Below are 17,777 nucleotides of genomic sequence, written 5' to 3'. Positions count from 1 at the left end.
GATTGCTAAGAAATTTGTGATATGCATGACAAATGTTTCCGAGACATCTCATATCGTTACATAAAGCAAGATCGGCGACGTGAGACGAATAATATTAACGGCTCATTATGTACATGATTTGTATGTAAAAGAAGTTTTTGTTTCGACACAGCGTCGACGCGTCCTGAATTTGCAAAGCAAATCGGGCACCGGCTCTCGCTATCTCTTATCGGAGATCTGCTAATGTACTGAAGATGTCTATCTTGTGTTTAACAGCGATCTAGATTAGAAGATGCAAAAAGGTTTAGTTAGTTTCTTATTTACGACAATAATAGCATCTATGTCGTTTTATTTTTCAAGACATATAAAGTGGCTTAAACTGTTTTCAATGTGTTTAAGTCAAAGGAAAATTTGAAATAATAATTAAAGTCTTTGAAATAAGAGTTTGACGTTGATACTATGGGGTAAGTCACATGTTCAGTGAATACTGGATCTGGATTAAACCTACGCAAACGTCAGTTTTCATTTTCAACGTGATTCTGCAGTTTTCGTTAAATAAAATACAATATTTCTGATTAAACGTTTAAGGTAACAACTTTGTGATTTGTAAAGTGAACTTTAATTTCTACCCTGTCATCTGCTTTTAGTAATCGCAACAGATTATTTTTATACCATCAATGAACACTACGACGCTAAGTAGGTTTTTGTCAATTTCAATTTTGATGCACTTTTTTTTAGCTCACAAAATAACTTTTCTTTTTTTTTATATTAAGTAGCTTTGAATTACATATTATACATAATGCTCTTTAATAAATTCTAAAAGTTATCGTATTTTAATATTTTTAAAAGTCTTTACTGCAAAGTTGACATTATCGAATTGACGTGTTAATTGTTAGTATCGATTTCTCCGTGTTAAGGTATCCCTGCGAGGAGCACTACCCATCAAACAGGCTGTATGCAACGACTGCAGCATTCCACAAAAAATAACCGGCCATAACCAACTGCATAATATTCTTCCTATTTTACAACACTTATTGCCAGCCATGCGGCAAATACCCATGTTCCCTGCTAAGCAACTTTTAAGTTTTTTTTTCCATAACCGGTTCAACTACATTTTTTTCACAAAAATGATCCAGCAGTAATGAGCGTCGGTTTTTAATTTCTTACGGTGAATGTCGCATCAACAATGTTGCAGGAAGGCGCCAAGGTCGTGCCGCCATGATGCCAAGATGGCGGACGCGACGGACTTCTTCTACCGCCAACTTTCTACCGTTATTATGCAGTTATTGGTATGATTATATTAACATTGAGGCTATTAGATTTCGCATAAATTAAAACAGTCGTTAATGTCTGTAGTTTATTAGATAAATAAATATTTCAAACGTGTTTTTAAATTTGGCTTTTAATTAACGTTCTTTCCGTTTGCATTTGCTACTAAATGTTTGATGATTTACTAAACTGGTTTGGTGTCAATGATTCTGGCACAACACAGCTAGTGTTCCCTATTATTACAAAGTTGGGTAATAGCGTTCTCGTCCCTGCATCCAGGAAATGAAAAAAAGCTGCAACTATTTATGAGAATTTATGTCGCGATATGTTCTTTGTGTGAAAGTGACCGTAAAATTCCTACAACAAATGCGCCTTACATTACTCAATAAATAACTTTCCATCAATGGATTCCTTGTAATAATATTCTAGAATTTAAATTTTCTCTACAGAAATCTTTAGTGATTCCAATGATGTTTAATTTTAGGGCACAACAAAAACATACTTATAAGTTCAAATTCTGATTTTCAATTCCTCATAGAGTTGACGCGAATCTTTATGGCCTACGTGAACCTACTCTTGGGTGGAGGTACTATTGTTTTCAGAGACTAAGACGAAGGGCGAGAGGGCGGATATAACTTCAAGCTGGCCATAAACTTGGAGTATAACTTGAAGCGCTAGAGATACGTCACTATCGATAAAAACTATCGATAGGTACATAAACTGTTGATTCCGTTAATATAACATGGGACGTAAGATCACGATTAGATCTAGCCCTGGAATGACAAACCCAGAGCCTAAACTATAGCAAGTATTTTTTATTCAATTTAATTAATCTTAAACGTATCAGTGTCTTTTAAAGAAGTTTTTTTTCGAAAATAACGTATTAGTACATGATGGAGTATGCATCGATTCAAAACCCGATACGTTTTATAAAAACTGAAAAGTGCAAACCACGTAATATCAGACTTCTGACTAAAAAGTATCGTGTATCGAGAAAGTATCGATACATTAGCGATTTTATTAATAAAGTTTACAAGAAATTTTGAAAAGAGCTATGAAATTTCTACAAATTATCGATAGATTGTGAATACTTAAACAATTTAGAGCTTCAATATACATCCTACAACTGTTGACACTACATACTTACCGATTCTCGGGTCGATACTAGTAACTCTGGATGCCAAACTTTAAGGCTGATGTGTACAAGTTCGTTTCGCTGCGCAAAACATAACTTTAAGAGTTTAAGTAAACTCGATGTGAGAGGGGAGGGAAATAGGGGGTAGTCTGCCGCACGGCGCGTCTCACCCCGCGCGCCCCTCGCCTGCATTAGTGTGAGTGCTGCGCTCGTACGGGACGCACACGGGCGCTTCGCTCCCTAAGTACAGACGAGTAGAATACAATTTTTACTAACACATATTTGTTTACTAATATTTGACGCTGATTCGTATTTTAAAGCTATGCCTCCTGGGCGATCCAAGGTGTTGCGCCACCAGGCGCGGAAAATGGTGTACGACGTTCTAACGTTTATGAAGAAGGAAGCGGAAGACGGTCCGCAATTCGACTTGAAAGCGGTTCAAAAACGTACCGCAGCGGCCACAGGCGTCTCGGAAAGAACAGTGAGAAGAATCGCCACATTGGCCGTCAATGACCCATTTAACCCAGAATCCAGTACCGGTTCAGTATTCCGTACCCCTGGCAAAAAAAGAGTGGGGAGAAGGAATATCACGGGACTTGACTGTTTCAATCGAGGCATCATTAAGAGATTGATACAAAACTTTCATAACACGGGTAACGGATTGCCAACCATTAAGAATCTCCTAAAAAAGTTAAAAGAAGAAAAAGTTTTTAAAGGGTCCCCTACAAGTCTGAGGCGAATAATAAAAGACCTCGGATTTAAATGGAGGAAGACTGACGATAATAAGAAACTGATACTGGAAGACGTGTATACCCGTTATAAACGTATTGATTATCTGCGAAAAATAACAAAATATCGCGAAGAAGGAAGACCCATAGTCTATACAGACGAGTTCTCTATTGATTCTTCGAAGAGCACCAGCGATAGTAGCACACCGGGGCTCAGGGGAAGTCTGTCTAAACCGCAACGGATCATCATTGTACACGCTGCCTCTGATGCAGGCTTTATATGCAATGCCCTTTTGATATTTAAAGCAGGTACGAAATTAGGCGACTTACACACTAAAATGAATTATGAAGCCTACGAAACGTGGATTCGCACACAACTTTTACCTAATCTCCCAGTAAAATCAGTAGTGGTGCTAGACAACGCTCCGTACCACAACAAGGCTGAAGACGGAGCGCCGACGTCAAATGCAAAGAGATCTGTAATGGAAGCGTGGCTTCAACGAAACAATATCACATTTAATGCTACAATGCTAAAGCCGGATTTGTATAAACTAATTAGTATAAATAAAGGAAAAAATAAAAAATACAACATAGACAAAATACTGAATGAACATAACCACACTGTACTGCGTATTCCGCCCTACCACCCGGATTTAAACCCTCTAGAAATAGCTTGGGGGGCGATCCAAGAATACGTGTCGAAAAAAGATGTACCGTGGACAATTGCTAATGTCATACAACTAGTTGAAGAGAGGATAAAGGTAATGGATGGGCTGGAATGGCTTGCTTTATGTAATAAAGTTAGAAGCATCGAGGCAGAATACAAGAAAATCGATGAGATAATCGATAAGTTAACCGATGCGCATACAGTACGTGTTAGTGACGACGAGTCTGAGACCGAGGATGACGACTCAGATAGTGAGGAATTAGAGGAGAGTTCGTCAGAAGAAGAACTAGACTTGAGTTCATTCTTCATGGACGGCGACCTGTTTTTTGACATTTAAACTTGTCTTTTTAACAGCAGCTATGTATGTCATTACCCGCTTGTAAATTAGAAAAGAAAGGTTTGTAGGTACTAGGTAGCTTATAAGTGTATGTATATAATCTTAGTTATAAATTTATTTATATATATTGGTGCTTAATCGCCTATTCGAATAAAGAAAATTTGAGTGTCAGTGTTTGTTTGGAATAAAGGTTTCTACTAATGTAACGTGATCATTCACATGTAATTCTTTACCCATACCTAAACAAACGTTTTCAACCGTTTTCTATCTATCAGCTGACTTATTGGACTCAAATATCAAAACGATTGAACCCATTTGGATGAGACTTTAAAAAGGATTTTCTTACCACCAAACCCGCAAAGGTTAAATTTAATCAAATCAACGGCGCAGTGAGCACTTACCCTATTCCCAACCCTGTCGAAGGACTTCAAATAATTATTATCACTAACTTTTTCTCGTGGCTACATCTGCGAAATAGATTTCTGGAATAAAATGTCTCTATAGAATAAAATCTTTCCCAGGGTCTTAAACTATCTCCATAGCAAATTTCATTGACATGCGTTTGGTACTTTTTGAGTTTATCGCATTCAAAACGACAAACGCGTCGTGGGACCATAATGCCATTATGTACGCGACTGTACCACGCGAATACGAACTCTGTGTGTTCAGATCGGACATTAAGATTGGCGTCAAGTAATAAACTGGACTTGTTATCGTATTTTTTTATACAACTCAACGAGAAGCAGGCTTGATAGTAAGTGGAGCCTGTAGTGACAAGGTATATTTAGATGTTGATTCAAAACAGACGCAGAAACTGCTGAATGCATTTCGATGAAATTTGACAAACAGAAGGACAATGACAACGTAATTTACACACACTCGTCTATCTCTAAAGGGGTAGGCAGAGGCGCAACCAGGACACCCACTTGACGCCATGTCAATCCGATGACGTTATAGGGGGCGAACCTATCTCTATAATTTATTATTAGCATTATCTTTAGGGGAAGCCCATGTTCAGCAGTAGATATCCTGCGGCTGATGATGATGATGATTAGCATTAGTGAACTCAATATATTACATCAAACATTTGAAAGTCTACATTGTCTCATTTACCCTTAAAGGGTGAACGACTGACACCCTACAGGACACAAATTCGAGACTCTGATGTTACTAAACAGAAAAACTCAATATCACTGCCGCACCCGGGCTTCAAACCCGAAGCCTCAGAGCAGTGTACCACACACCCAATACAATTTCGTCACCGAGGCAGTTAATATAGACCAATGGCAAAAGGTGCAATTTTCGAAAAGGGAACCCGACACAATATATAACTAATATGTATAAATGCAGTCTGCAAATCGGTTCTCAGAAATCAATTTTCCATAAATTCTACAAAAACAGAAGCCGACAGGAATCTCCACCAGATTACCACCAATTTCCTTTTTTGTAGAATATAGACCCTTCACCATTTATGCATATATCTATTTACCCCGGTGCTGCACAATGAGACTGCTGAGAAAGGTCTTGACGGATGAGCCGTGACGAACACATATTCAAGAATAATTAAAAGTTAATAGACAAGTTAAGGGCGACAGTTAGCGTTACTGGTTTTAAATGGCTCACGTTTAGTCACACTGATTAGCAGTTCCGGTAGCGTTTAATGGTCCGTTTTTATCTATAATCGCTGTATATTTGCATAGATCGATCGGCGGCGATAGCCTAGTTGGGTGTGGAACGGACTGCCGAGACGAATGTCCGCAGGTTCAAATCCCAAGGGCACACACCTCTGACTTTTCTAAAAAATCATGTGTGTATTCTTTGTGAATTTATCGTTCGCTTTAACGGTGAAGGAAAACATCGTGAGGAAACCTGCACATCTGAGAAGTTCTCTATAGGAATTTCAAAGGTGTGTGAAGTCTACCAATCCGCACTAGGCCAGCGTGGTGGACTAAGGTCTAATCCCTCTCAGTAGTAGAGGAGGCCCGTGCTCAGCAGTGGGCAAGTATAATACAGGGCTGATATTATTATTATTACATATATCACAATATCTTAGGTAATGAGGAGTTATGATCATTTCCTTTTTTAATGAATGAATGAAGAAAGCCACTCTCGTGGTGATAGCATCAAGGACTTGAATTATAATAACTGCGTGCCACTGCACAGCACCTGAGACAATAGACGTTAAGACTCTATTCCCCCCTCCCTTTTCAAGGTAGGTAGGTCTTCTACAAATTATTTATGAAATAGGAAAGTATTAAAAAAAATAATAAGGTAAGCTGGGATTAATATTTTCCAGAAAAGCGTTTCCATACATACCAGTTGCCTGATAGTTTTATCATCATTATACCCAATGTCTATCGAAGGTTTGTACCTGTAACAAAAAGAAAACAATGTTGATGTAACAGCACAATAATACGACTTAGGTCTTTCTCCAGCAATTATTGTACTGTGCATAATATAGCATGGATGCTATTCTCATTTCAATAGAATAATAAAACAGGTGGTAGTTATAGCTTTAATTCACAACTTCTCCGTGGTATAGCTGGGTTTCATACACTTAATTTAGATACTGGAATTTGGGTTGATTATACAAAAATCTATAATTATAAACACATCCCAGCATTAAAGTTCAGTGATGTGATTTACTCAATAACAATAACCACTATCCCAATTGTTCAAATGGCTTCGTATATACTCTAAGACGTAAATACTTCCGCTGTCCACACAGTATATTGTGCGAATAGAATTTTTCTTTCTTTATTTGTAATTATGCCAGTCCATAACTTATAATGGCCAAGGTGTCCTGAAATCCGCCATTTTCGTTTTTAAAGAGGTTTTTCTTGAGCAAGTGTTGTTCAGCTTGTTATTCAAGTCCGGTTGGAGTCGAGTTACCACGCGGCCAACGGTGTTGACTTTCAGGTGTCGTGCGACTGTGTCTTACTATTCAAAGTCCAGACCTGCAAGATCTTGAGGAACATGGACTCTGGGATGGTAACAGCCGAGATTAGCTAATATTGAACCGGAATTATGTAAAAGTATCAATAAGTCGAGGGTTATTAGTTAAAATAGAAATATTAAAATCCGAAAAAGTAGTTCTTTTTCGATGTCTAACATTCGCGTAAATTTAAGAAATCATTATGCAAATATTATTTTAATATCGTCCAGAGAAAATTACTTTTGTTCGAATTTAATGGAAGGTACTAATTTGTTAACTAACATGAAGCAATAATGTAATATCTAATAAGAACCAATAGTTTATTAGTGACCAATACTCGTATCTAAATTGTTTACGAACGTTGTAGTGGTTAGCATTAAATCTTTGGCAAGAAACCTATAAAATTTAACGTGTTTCGGTACCGACAGCCAGTGACATAAACTACGAATAATTATTTTCGTAAAGCAACGCTTGTGAGCTCTAGCGCAAAACCCACAAATCTAGTAAATTCAGCAATCTAGACATGGCTCAAGACCGAATATAACTAACTGACCGGTTTAAATTTAGCATAATCATTTGAATAATTCAGTAACACAAAACTTTCCGTAGTCAAATGATCGAAAACAAATTGTGCCGTAGAGTTACTGCGGCTTCGTCCACGTGTAGTTCAGATTACTGTATTATATTTAGAAAATTGGCCTTTGTCGTTTTTAAGGATTCATACTTACTCCGTAAAAAAAATCATCAAATTCGCTTCAGTAGTTCGTAAGTTACTTTCGCATTCATGATAGCTACATATCTCGACACGTAGCGGGTGGAACTAAGCCCGAACAGTGGTGGGATTTGGCAGAAATAGCCATCTCGTAAACATGGCAACCATGCCAACAAACGCAGACGATGGCACCGTTGGCATGGCGCATGGCGGATCAAAATAAACTCCATTCCAGTTATTTTAGACGCTGCATATTTATATTGAATTTTATTTTCAAGTGTTTACTTGTTGAAGGATTATTGAAGTGTTTGTATTTGATATATTTATAGATTGAATGACTTCATGTTAGAAGATGATTTATGAATATTCCTTTAGTCTTTATACCCAATTGATGATCGACCATGAGGAATCAACAAATTATAATAAATCAAGGGGATATGAAAGCAAAAACGTCCAATTTCCGAGCTCTCGTTAGTGATTGTGGTAAGATACTCGGTAAAGCACGTTTTTTAACATCGTGGGGTTTCAATATCTCGAGATAGCTCGTCACATACCCGTAAAACTCTATGTAACTAACTTTTAAGTCCTTGTAAATAGACTGTCAGAAGAACTTTTGCCCTTTGATAGCGTAAATAAGCTAAAAATATCTGCACTTAATCTTTTTTTCATCTTGTCAGATTCGTATTTGCAATCTGTCCTTGACATTCGCGTACGCGCTCACGCGACTGCTTCGCGATTGTAAACTATATTAAATTTCTGAAATACCTTTCGTTTTCCCTCTAACTCCGAGGTCGGGAGGGACTGAGAGGGCCTGAATGGGTGTCCGCGCCGCGTTTCGCAGAAACCCTCCCGTACTATTTATTGAAGTCTGACATTGATCAAGTCGGTCAAGTGTACTACGAGACTTTAATATTTATTGTGACTTTTTATTTTTGCTGTGTACTTAGTTGTTTTGGTGTGGAATACATTATTGGTTTTAATAGTAGGTAAGTAGTAACATTACGGTATACGCCATTCAGCTATTAATGAAAACAGCGCGGTTAGACTCCCGTATTGGGAAATAATATTATCATGTTGGTGCAATAAATAATCACCATAATTCGTCACGATGATTCGAGTTGGTAACATTAAATAAATTCGTCAATTTTTATACAAGTTGTAAGACCCATTACGATGCTTATTCCTCGCTTCTTTTGATAACATTCTAGAACATCATTCCACAACTCTGATATACAGGTTAAAGATCATTTCATCCACGAAGACGTGCGTGAGCTTCATAAATACACACGAACACACGATGGATAGCGTCGGGGAATGTGCTTGGATCAGTCCCCTCTCCCCGCAACACCCCCTGTCAATAGGTGGTGGAGCGCGTCTTCGTGGATGAAGTAACCCTTAGGATTGCCGAGCGGAAGAGTCTTGCCAGTTAGCCGATAGACATACGTGCGGGTAAGCTTGAACCCCAACGATATTGAACTGTACAAATACTACAATATACCTAACGAAGTGTATTACAAAAATACATATACTAGGTAATTCCGAGTAGTAACTAAATTATAATATCTATACATATTATAAAACAAAGTCACCAAACGTTGTTCGTCTGCATGTGATCGATTTTCTCAAAATCCAGTGCATTGACAAAGGGTCCATATAACCAGAATCCTGCAGGCTGCCCTTATGTAAAATCTAATTATCATTAAAATGATTTCCAGACCGCATTTATGTATATTAGAACTTATAAGTTGTTTCCCTTTCGAAAAATTTCATCCTTCGCTTTTACTACCGTCTAATAATGTCTTTATAACTAGTTTTCTGATTAGCATCATGCAACTAGCCGATGTTAATTTTAATATAAAATTAAGCCCCAAACTACGAAGTAACAGCGACACGTTATATCGAAAGATAGTCGACGTTCAGACAAGTGAGTTGACGTAAAATCGATAATACAACACATGTATACCTCACTCTAGATAATGTCTGTTGTTTGAGAATAAACATGGCAACACAAATTACGTCATCGTATTGTCGCTCTTCGGTTCGTAGAAATTGAAAACTTGTTATTCGAAATGTGAATTCCTGTAACGTACTACTTATTAATGTATACACGAAAAGGATTCGACAACATCCCCGCACGGGGGTAGGATTTAGGAGCCCCGGCACCCTCCCGGCGGTATAACTTCGCAGAACTCCCATTCGCAGACCTAAAGGACTCGGATCCGAGATAAATTAGCTCCAGGCGGAAATAACGCAATCTCCATTCCGCACCATTAACGCGACCAAATCAAGCGAAAATTAAAAAATATCGAATTCGAAAGAAGAACGCGAGTGCGTCTTTGGCTATTCGCACTTATTCATTAAACTTTTGATACTAATTGAATGAATGGTATTTTACGGTGGTGGCGTCGGAGCGGCAACGTCGCAGTGTGGCGGCGCGGCGCCGGGCGGCGGGCGGCGGGTGGCGGGCGGCGAGGCGGCCGGTGCGGCAACGTCGCACGGGAGCGGCAACGTCGCGCACTGATTCAGCACATTGCGCCGCGCCGCCAGATTACATCTGAATTATTATTTATGTGGAACTTTTAATTTCAAGGGAAACGAAGGTTATGCGGTTTGTCTTGTTGTTACTAAGTATTTAGTGCGCACATGTTTAATGCGTCAACTTGTTCACTGAATTATGTATCGAATGCACGCCTGTGACGGATTATATAGTTCAACATGTAGACGTCAGAATTGACATACACGTGGTAAAGTGCTCGAAAATGTAATCAACGTCGATATAAACATGCTGACAAAGGTAACTTGGAACTTTCTCGATTAATTATAATTAACATTGCCTACACAGTCAATTTGTGAAGTCGATATATCGCATTTGGAATTGATCATTTCGGATTTTTACTAGTAATATGATTATCCTGTTCATGGTAAGTCCAGCCTGCCGCCATAGTTGTCGGCAGAGTAATGTCAAACTCTACATGTAATTTGGTATCTAGATGATGTTGAATACAAGGAATTAATTTGGGTAGTACTTGGTCTGAATCGTTCAAGATTCGATTTCCAAGACGACCAAACAATGTTAGTCTTAGCACGGAATTCGGATACAAAACATCCCTTTCACAAGATGGGTGACATTTGATAAGTTGTGGTTACATTATCCTAGTGATTCTAATAGGGTTCCTTTTGAGGTACGGCAGCCTTAAAGCTTTGCCTGATTGATTGATCCGAATTAAAAACGATTCAATATGAACTTTCGCAAAATAAAAAGTAGTCAGTATGTAAAATTTCATCCAAATCCGTTCAGCGTTTATTTCTACCTCACATCCAAACAACTTCACAAAGATTTGCATTTATATTAGCAAACGTATGTCTACTACATGTTCGCCATACAACAGAACAATATCTACATAAACAGGCAAAATATGCGGAGCCCAGCATGCATATGCGAGGGTGCATAAAGATGGAGATCTGACGGGCCGCGCCGGATGTGCATTGTGCCCGGCGCAGCGGAAAAAAAACCGCACACACACACACATACTTACCGCCCCTTATTGTGTTCTACGCATTCGTGCGCGAACGCGATGGCCTCTTTGCACCTTTTGGACGTAAGTGAATATCCGGAGTATATAGTGATATGTGATGTATAATATTGGCTGTACCGTCAAATTTGGAGATATACTCACCGCGGTAGCTACTAGACAATGTTCTGAAAGAGTGTTTAGGACTAAGCTTCGTGATGGTCTAAGCTCTAAACTCGTCAATAGGGTAAAATTTAGAGACAAGAAGAAAAAACTATTTGTTCATTCCAAATTTATCGTCTTTGAAATGTGCAAAGATCTTTCATCTAGAGTTTTAAAATCCGAATAAACACAACAGGGCTGCGGGCGAGTACTCATAAATAAAACCAAACGAAATATTAAATTGTGAGTTGTAAAAACCGTGTTAGACGCATTGCGTGGGCGCCATTAGAATACTTGTTTTGTTTGTCAGTCAATCTGTCCGCGGCGGGTCGATGCCGGGCGGGGGACGTGTGAGGGACGCGCGGAGAGCGTGACGAGCAAACCCAATTACTATTACTTAATTATTCGGATTTTCTTTTGAGTATTTCTCGTAATTGTGTGTATCGAAACAGTGTTTACAAAATGTTAAATTAAAAAAAAATGTTTCATATGTTTTTTTTCTGTCTTAATACATTCTATTAAATATATAATATTTTTCTTTCTTTTCTTTATATAAGTACACAACTACATCCCTGAAGGAAATAAAACAGTACTTAAATGTAATGATTTCATTGGAAACTTGTTTGTAACCCAATGAGCTACAAATTGCATTGTACGAAAAATATGTAAGGGATTTTACCAAAGCCAAATATCTCAATATGCTGATCAAAACTGTTATATAAAACAAACTGCCAACAAAATATTCCTTCCTACTTGTTATAGAAACAGAATCTTTTGACTATTAAGTATTTCCAAGGATTACCCATCCCGATACTTTGGCTTATGTTTTGTTGCCGAGAGGATCTGACAAGGCACGACTCCCGCCGCTCGCGACTGTTCACTGATCCTGAGCCCTCCCGACACGCCTATAGCCCACGACTGTCGCTTATATATAGCTAATGTATAAGCAGTCTCAGGGAACTGTGGCGTATTTACGAAGATCTTTTGTATATGAAATAGCATGTATATCTGTTGGAAATGTAGCAATAGTGTATAATCAGTACTTATAAGTATAAATGAAATGTAATTTTTTTTATTGCTTTGAATGCTGAGACGAGCTTGCCGTTCGCCTGATGGTAAGCGATACGACAGTCGATAAACAGTTGAAACATCATCCAACACCTTGAATAACAAAAGTATTGTTTGGTATTTCACTGCGCTCGCCATCCTGAGACATGAGATGTTAAGTCTTGTTATGTCCAATAGTTCACTGGTACAATGTCCCTCACACCGAACACAAGACACTTCACGCTGATGCTTGGCGGCAGAAGTAGACATTGCGGTGGTACCTACCCAGGCGGACTCTCCCGTACGCAAGACCTACCACCAATGAACTTTTGATATTTTGTTAACGTATTTCTTGGAAACCGACAAGTTTGACCTCAAGTTATATACGCATTTAAGCAACATAGCATTATACAGAATCAGAGATGTCCTTTTGATAACTTTCATATCGTCAAAACCGTCGAGTTAATTTTATTCCACACTGAATAAAACATGAATGGCTCATATAAAGAACTTTGTTGATAACTTATCACGATAGTGTAACGTGGCGATATTAAAATACTCTTTTATTTATCATATAGCATTAAAATTAAATGATATTCGTGAAACAATAAATAAACGAAGGAAGACGTTTCAATACACACTCGTTCTTATTACTAATACAATGCAAAAGTGTGGTGAGATGTATGGATTTTTGTTAGAATTAGACGCAGAAATGGCCGAACGTATTTGGATGAAATTTGTCATACAGATACACCAAATCTTAAATGAACGTAATTTTTAATCCGTGTAAAGGTCTTTTCGCGAGCGAATTCGCGAGCAACACCTAGTTATCAAGGCAGTTATGACAAACCTATCAAAGACATTACTAAACTCAATCGGAATTCGAATCGGCGACCTCGCGCTCGACCGGTCGCCCACTATCACTAATACAAAGAAACTAGTCAAGCCGGACCGGTTCAGCCACAATGGCAAGGTTTAAGAGTTTCGCTACCTACACGAAACTATTAATTATACATTACCGATGATTCCTAAGAAGTATTTTTTTCATTAAAAAATGTCTTTAGTATGTAGGCGAGTCAATTGAGTATGAATACTCCCAGAGGAAATGTGGATGAGATTAAGAAGAAAATCGGGATTGGGAAGATTTTTTTTTTATTATACGGGTTTCGCAGTTACCCCTCCGCACCTGATGGTAAGTGGAGTGTGAATTAGTTAGTCCTTAAGCTATCTCAAGACAAAACTGCCACTCCAAGCCGCAGCAATTTCTGTACTACAATAACAACTAACAGTTCGTAAGATCAGCCGCGTCGCGTCCTTATAATTCTAGTATGAAAATGAATCATTTATTTTACTAGATTGTAGATTAGATTTATCATTATTTAGAAGACATGCGTGCAACTCAACTTACATTAATGCCTACTCTCTTGTTTCAAGAGCAAGGATAATATAAATTTACTTTGGTATTACAAATGGCTACTTTTAACTTGTTGACTTACATCGCAGAGTAGGCAATTAACTTTTAAGCTTGTTAATAAACAGCTGTAGGCAACAATTGTAGCTCATTTCGTTGCCAAAATCTTAATTTGTCGAGTGCTATTTTTATTACCAAGTCGTAACGAGCAATCTGTACGAAAATACACCTTTATAAATAAAAAAAATAATGTCACAATCAACGCGTTGAAAAACAAATCATTAAAATTTTCAAATATGGAATCAACTGACTATCACTTTATTTATGTCGGGTTGGCAGCCCTGCATTAACCAACCGAATTGCACGAGAGGTCAAGAATGAACGATTACGCAAAGTCAATGTGATATCTAAAAATCGCTCGCAATTAAGCCATAAACAAACCCCGGAGCAATTTGGCTGAGTGAAAAAAGCAAGTCTGTTGTTGGAAGTGGGTCGAGCGGGCTGGCAACGTCGCATAGCGGTACTGGTGCGAGCCGGCAACGTCGCGCGACCACAGCGCCGAAGCGGCGTGCGCCCGAAACGCGAAGGAAAGTTCGCCGCGAGTTGTTTATGAATCGAGTGAAATGGTGAAATGTAGACAAACGCGTTTATTTTTAAAGTTGTTTAGAACTGTCATGTGCAGTTGCTAAGGAGTTGCAACGCGTTTTGTGTAAAATTTATTGTTGGTATAAAGTACTTATTCATTCAAAGTAATGATCAATCTTTCATAGTGTGATTCGTAACCAATTGTATTACGTTTTAAACACTGTATGCCCCAAACGTAGTCACTTTTGTAGATAGAATTTTCACGCGTCTCGTACCTCCAGCTAGCTGCCACATGGCAACAACGACGATCGATAGCCAAATAAGCTGGAGGGACGGGAAGACTCGTTTGTATATATGAAATTAAACGATATGTAGTATTCGACGATGATTTATAATTCTTTTTAAATACATCACGACATTTTCCGGGAGGGGTAGCAGATGTATAAATAAGATCCGCTTTTCGCTGTTTGTTCCGTCCTGTGATGTGATAGTGGGCGAGCCTATAGCTATATCAAGCACAATTTCCAGACTCCGGTTTGATGTTGTGATCAGCTATACTATTGAGTCACGTGACAGGCTAAAATTAACGTTATTTATAGCACAATATGGCATATGCGTGTTTTGTTAAAATTATACCTAGTTTGTACAGATGGTGTTATTAGGTGTTTCATGTGCTGAAATAAAGATAATTATGAAGCTTTAATATGTAGGTCTATGGTGAGTGAAGTTCCATAATATGTATTATTGCATCATAGTAAGTACTAGGTACAATCTTTTTAACAAATTTTGCCGTTAAGCAACAACTCGAACGCAACTGTAGCTCTTGCACCCTATTTGGCAGCACAGAAACACATAAACTCTCGTATAAGTCACCAGACATCTAGCAAAATATAATAACTAAGTCTTAGTAGACTATTAATAACAAATCTTGAAGTTTTTTTTATTCACCTGTATTTAGACGGATGTGCAGTGCCTGTTGCCAACTGCATGCTGGCACACATCCATTCCGATATTATATCATACCACGGACTGTGGTGTTTAAAATCGAACTAAAAACCTCGTACTTAGTAACTAATATTACCGGCAAACTACTGATACTTATTATTCAAGAACTATAAACTTCTCTATAAGTTAATAAACAATAAATAAATATATTTGAAGGAAATATTGTCGGTGAAAATTGATCTCGAAATATCAAAGTAATTGTACACACATAAAAAAACTACGCATCGAATTAAGAAAAGACAATCTCTTTTTGAGGTAGGTTAAGAGACCTTTGACAAATCAAACATATGTCTAGTTGTTATTAGACTACCAACAATGTATTATTGGATCCAATACGATTAAAAGTCTAGAATATTCTTAACTTCTTAGACTACTCCATGTTCATTGACAAGTCCAATTAGAAAAACAAGAACTAACAATATAAGTAAGTACCAACAACACACGCTATGTAACCTAGCCGTTCCGAAAGCAGCATCAACTTCACAGGTAGCTCCAAGTTCGCCTCTCGCTGCCCCGGGAGCGTCAAACCATGCTAATGCCAGGTCGTCAACCCGCTAAATCAATACCGTGGTTAGTGCCTAACACTCGTACCTAAAGATCTAAAAATAAATATATCCGCGCACGAATATTTTAAACCGAGATTTGGAACACGAAAAGTGCATCAACGAAAAAATACAGTTGGAGTTCCGTGTTAAATAAAACGGAAAAAGGGCATTTAACGTAGAAATAAAAATGTACATATGTTCGGGAATAACATATTCTATTTTATTTAATCCAGGATGGTCTAATTGTATGCTTAATTTTATGAAAATCTGTTTTGATGTTTATGCATGTTTCTACAAAAAATTTAAACATGCTTTAATATTAATGATAATTATATATTTTGATTAGTATTATATCAATTTTTGAAAGTTACATAATTTATAGATTTCAATGCACTACATACTGAATTTCTTTATCTTAAAAATACAAAACCTAATACAAAAAAACACTTATAATATTTTATATTAGGAAGTAACATTGAAAGATAGCGTAATCAAATATATATTTTATCATAACGCATCTTGCCTATATCACTAAAATAAAATAAATAAAAATAACTTCAAAGTCAAATAACCCGCAATTAACTAATCCATCCAGTATCACTTTTGTATCTATGTTATATTGTTAGAGAATTTCGAATGAATTCGTAACCTATTCTATCATTTCTGGGAATTGGATTCCCGTAGGGTATGACGCCAGACACGCGACGAGGCGTAAAAACCCGAGCCAAATCTTTCTCTATAATTTTTTGTGGCACTAACAAAAAATGAAAATGGGGTAACGAGATTGCAACAAATTCTAGCTTAGACGAATCGGATAGATATATTAAACACTTTAATAGAAGAATAAAACAACTCCACAATCTATAACCGTTTAATTTTGGACATAATTAATCTATTTCGTTTCCTATAAAATGCATTTATCATGACATACGGATCCCTCAACACGTTCAGTTCGATTCAACACTTGACCGGTTTTTTATGCACGCGCGGTCTGGCAACAGCGGAGGAGCTGGCAACGTCGCAACGGACACAAGAAACCGGGGTCTGCACAAAGATACCTTTGTGTTGTGAATGGTGAATGACAGGTGTTTAAACAATATAACCATCTGTTTGTCTATGTTTAGTATTGTCGCGTACAATCATGCTTGGATCACGTAAGGCAGATGTGCATATTCAATATCTAGTTTAAAACAGCGGGGTTATAAGGTTAATGCTAGAATGTACAATATCGATTTGTTACTTTTATTTCGCAAGTCTGATGCTATTTGTGATGTTTCGCTGGACAAATCCATATATGATACTAAATATCAATTAATTAATTTTCAATAATGACGTTTTCCAATTTACTTATTATAATGTACAAATTTATAATACTATAAACAGTTTAAAAACATGCCAATATAAATTCTCCTGGCTGGATTAGTCTATGGATTGAAATTTTGATAATACATGATAAAGAGAAGTATTTGTTACAATTATTTAAAACTAAATACTGTTGTCGATATATTATGTTGTATTCAAATTTTGATATCAAAACAACAAAACTTGGACATGATAAATGATGAAAATGATTGCAATTTATGTTTATTTTGATAATAAAATTACTTCAGCACCGTATTTATACACTTTCTTGTTGAAAACATGACATCATTGTAGGCAAGAAATCATTAATTAATCTTTGATAAAACCAGAAAGTCGAGCGACTTATTTTCAAATATTTTTAGCGATAAAATTTTACTATTTATTTA

The 17,777-nt window shown here is 37.3% G+C and overlaps 2 protein-coding genes across 6 annotated transcripts in view; one reads left to right on the top strand and one right to left on the bottom strand.

Annotated features, from left to right (window-relative positions):
- LOC115455707 overlaps window positions 1-17,777 on the bottom strand; it is a 150,202-nt gene that overhangs the window by 84,248 nt on the left and 48,177 nt on the right. For 2 of the 5 annotated variants that reach the window (XM_037436684.1, XM_037436685.1), the window contains one exon: window positions 6,432-6,486. The exons of the other annotated variants lie outside the window; for them this stretch is intronic. The gene's annotated coding sequence lies outside the window, so the exon portion shown is untranslated. The remainder of the gene's footprint in view (window positions 1-6,431; window positions 6,487-17,777) is intronic. 5 annotated transcript variants of the gene reach the window in all.
- On the top strand, window positions 2,570-4,326 carry LOC115455708. The gene has a single exon (XM_030184379.2). It carries the CDS (start codon window positions 2,706-2,708, stop codon window positions 4,113-4,115), a length of 1,410 nt encoding a protein of 469 aa, XP_030040239.2. The 5' UTR covers window positions 2,570-2,705; the 3' UTR covers window positions 4,116-4,326.

The sequence above is a fragment of the Manduca sexta genome, chromosome 9 (genome assembly GCF_014839805.1).
Source record: "Manduca sexta isolate Smith_Timp_Sample1 chromosome 9, JHU_Msex_v1.0, whole genome shotgun sequence".
Classification (NCBI taxonomy): Eukaryota; Metazoa; Arthropoda; class Insecta; order Lepidoptera; family Sphingidae; genus Manduca; species Manduca sexta.
The sequence above is the reverse complement of the archived record's forward strand: the minus strand, read 5'-3'. Positions and strand labels throughout refer to the sequence as shown.

What these genes read in the sequence shown, in the direction of transcription:
- LOC115455708 (XM_030184379.2), top strand. Translation starts at nt 2,706, where the DNA reads ATGCCTCCTGGGCGATCCAAGGTGTTGCGCCACCAGGCGCGGAAAATG.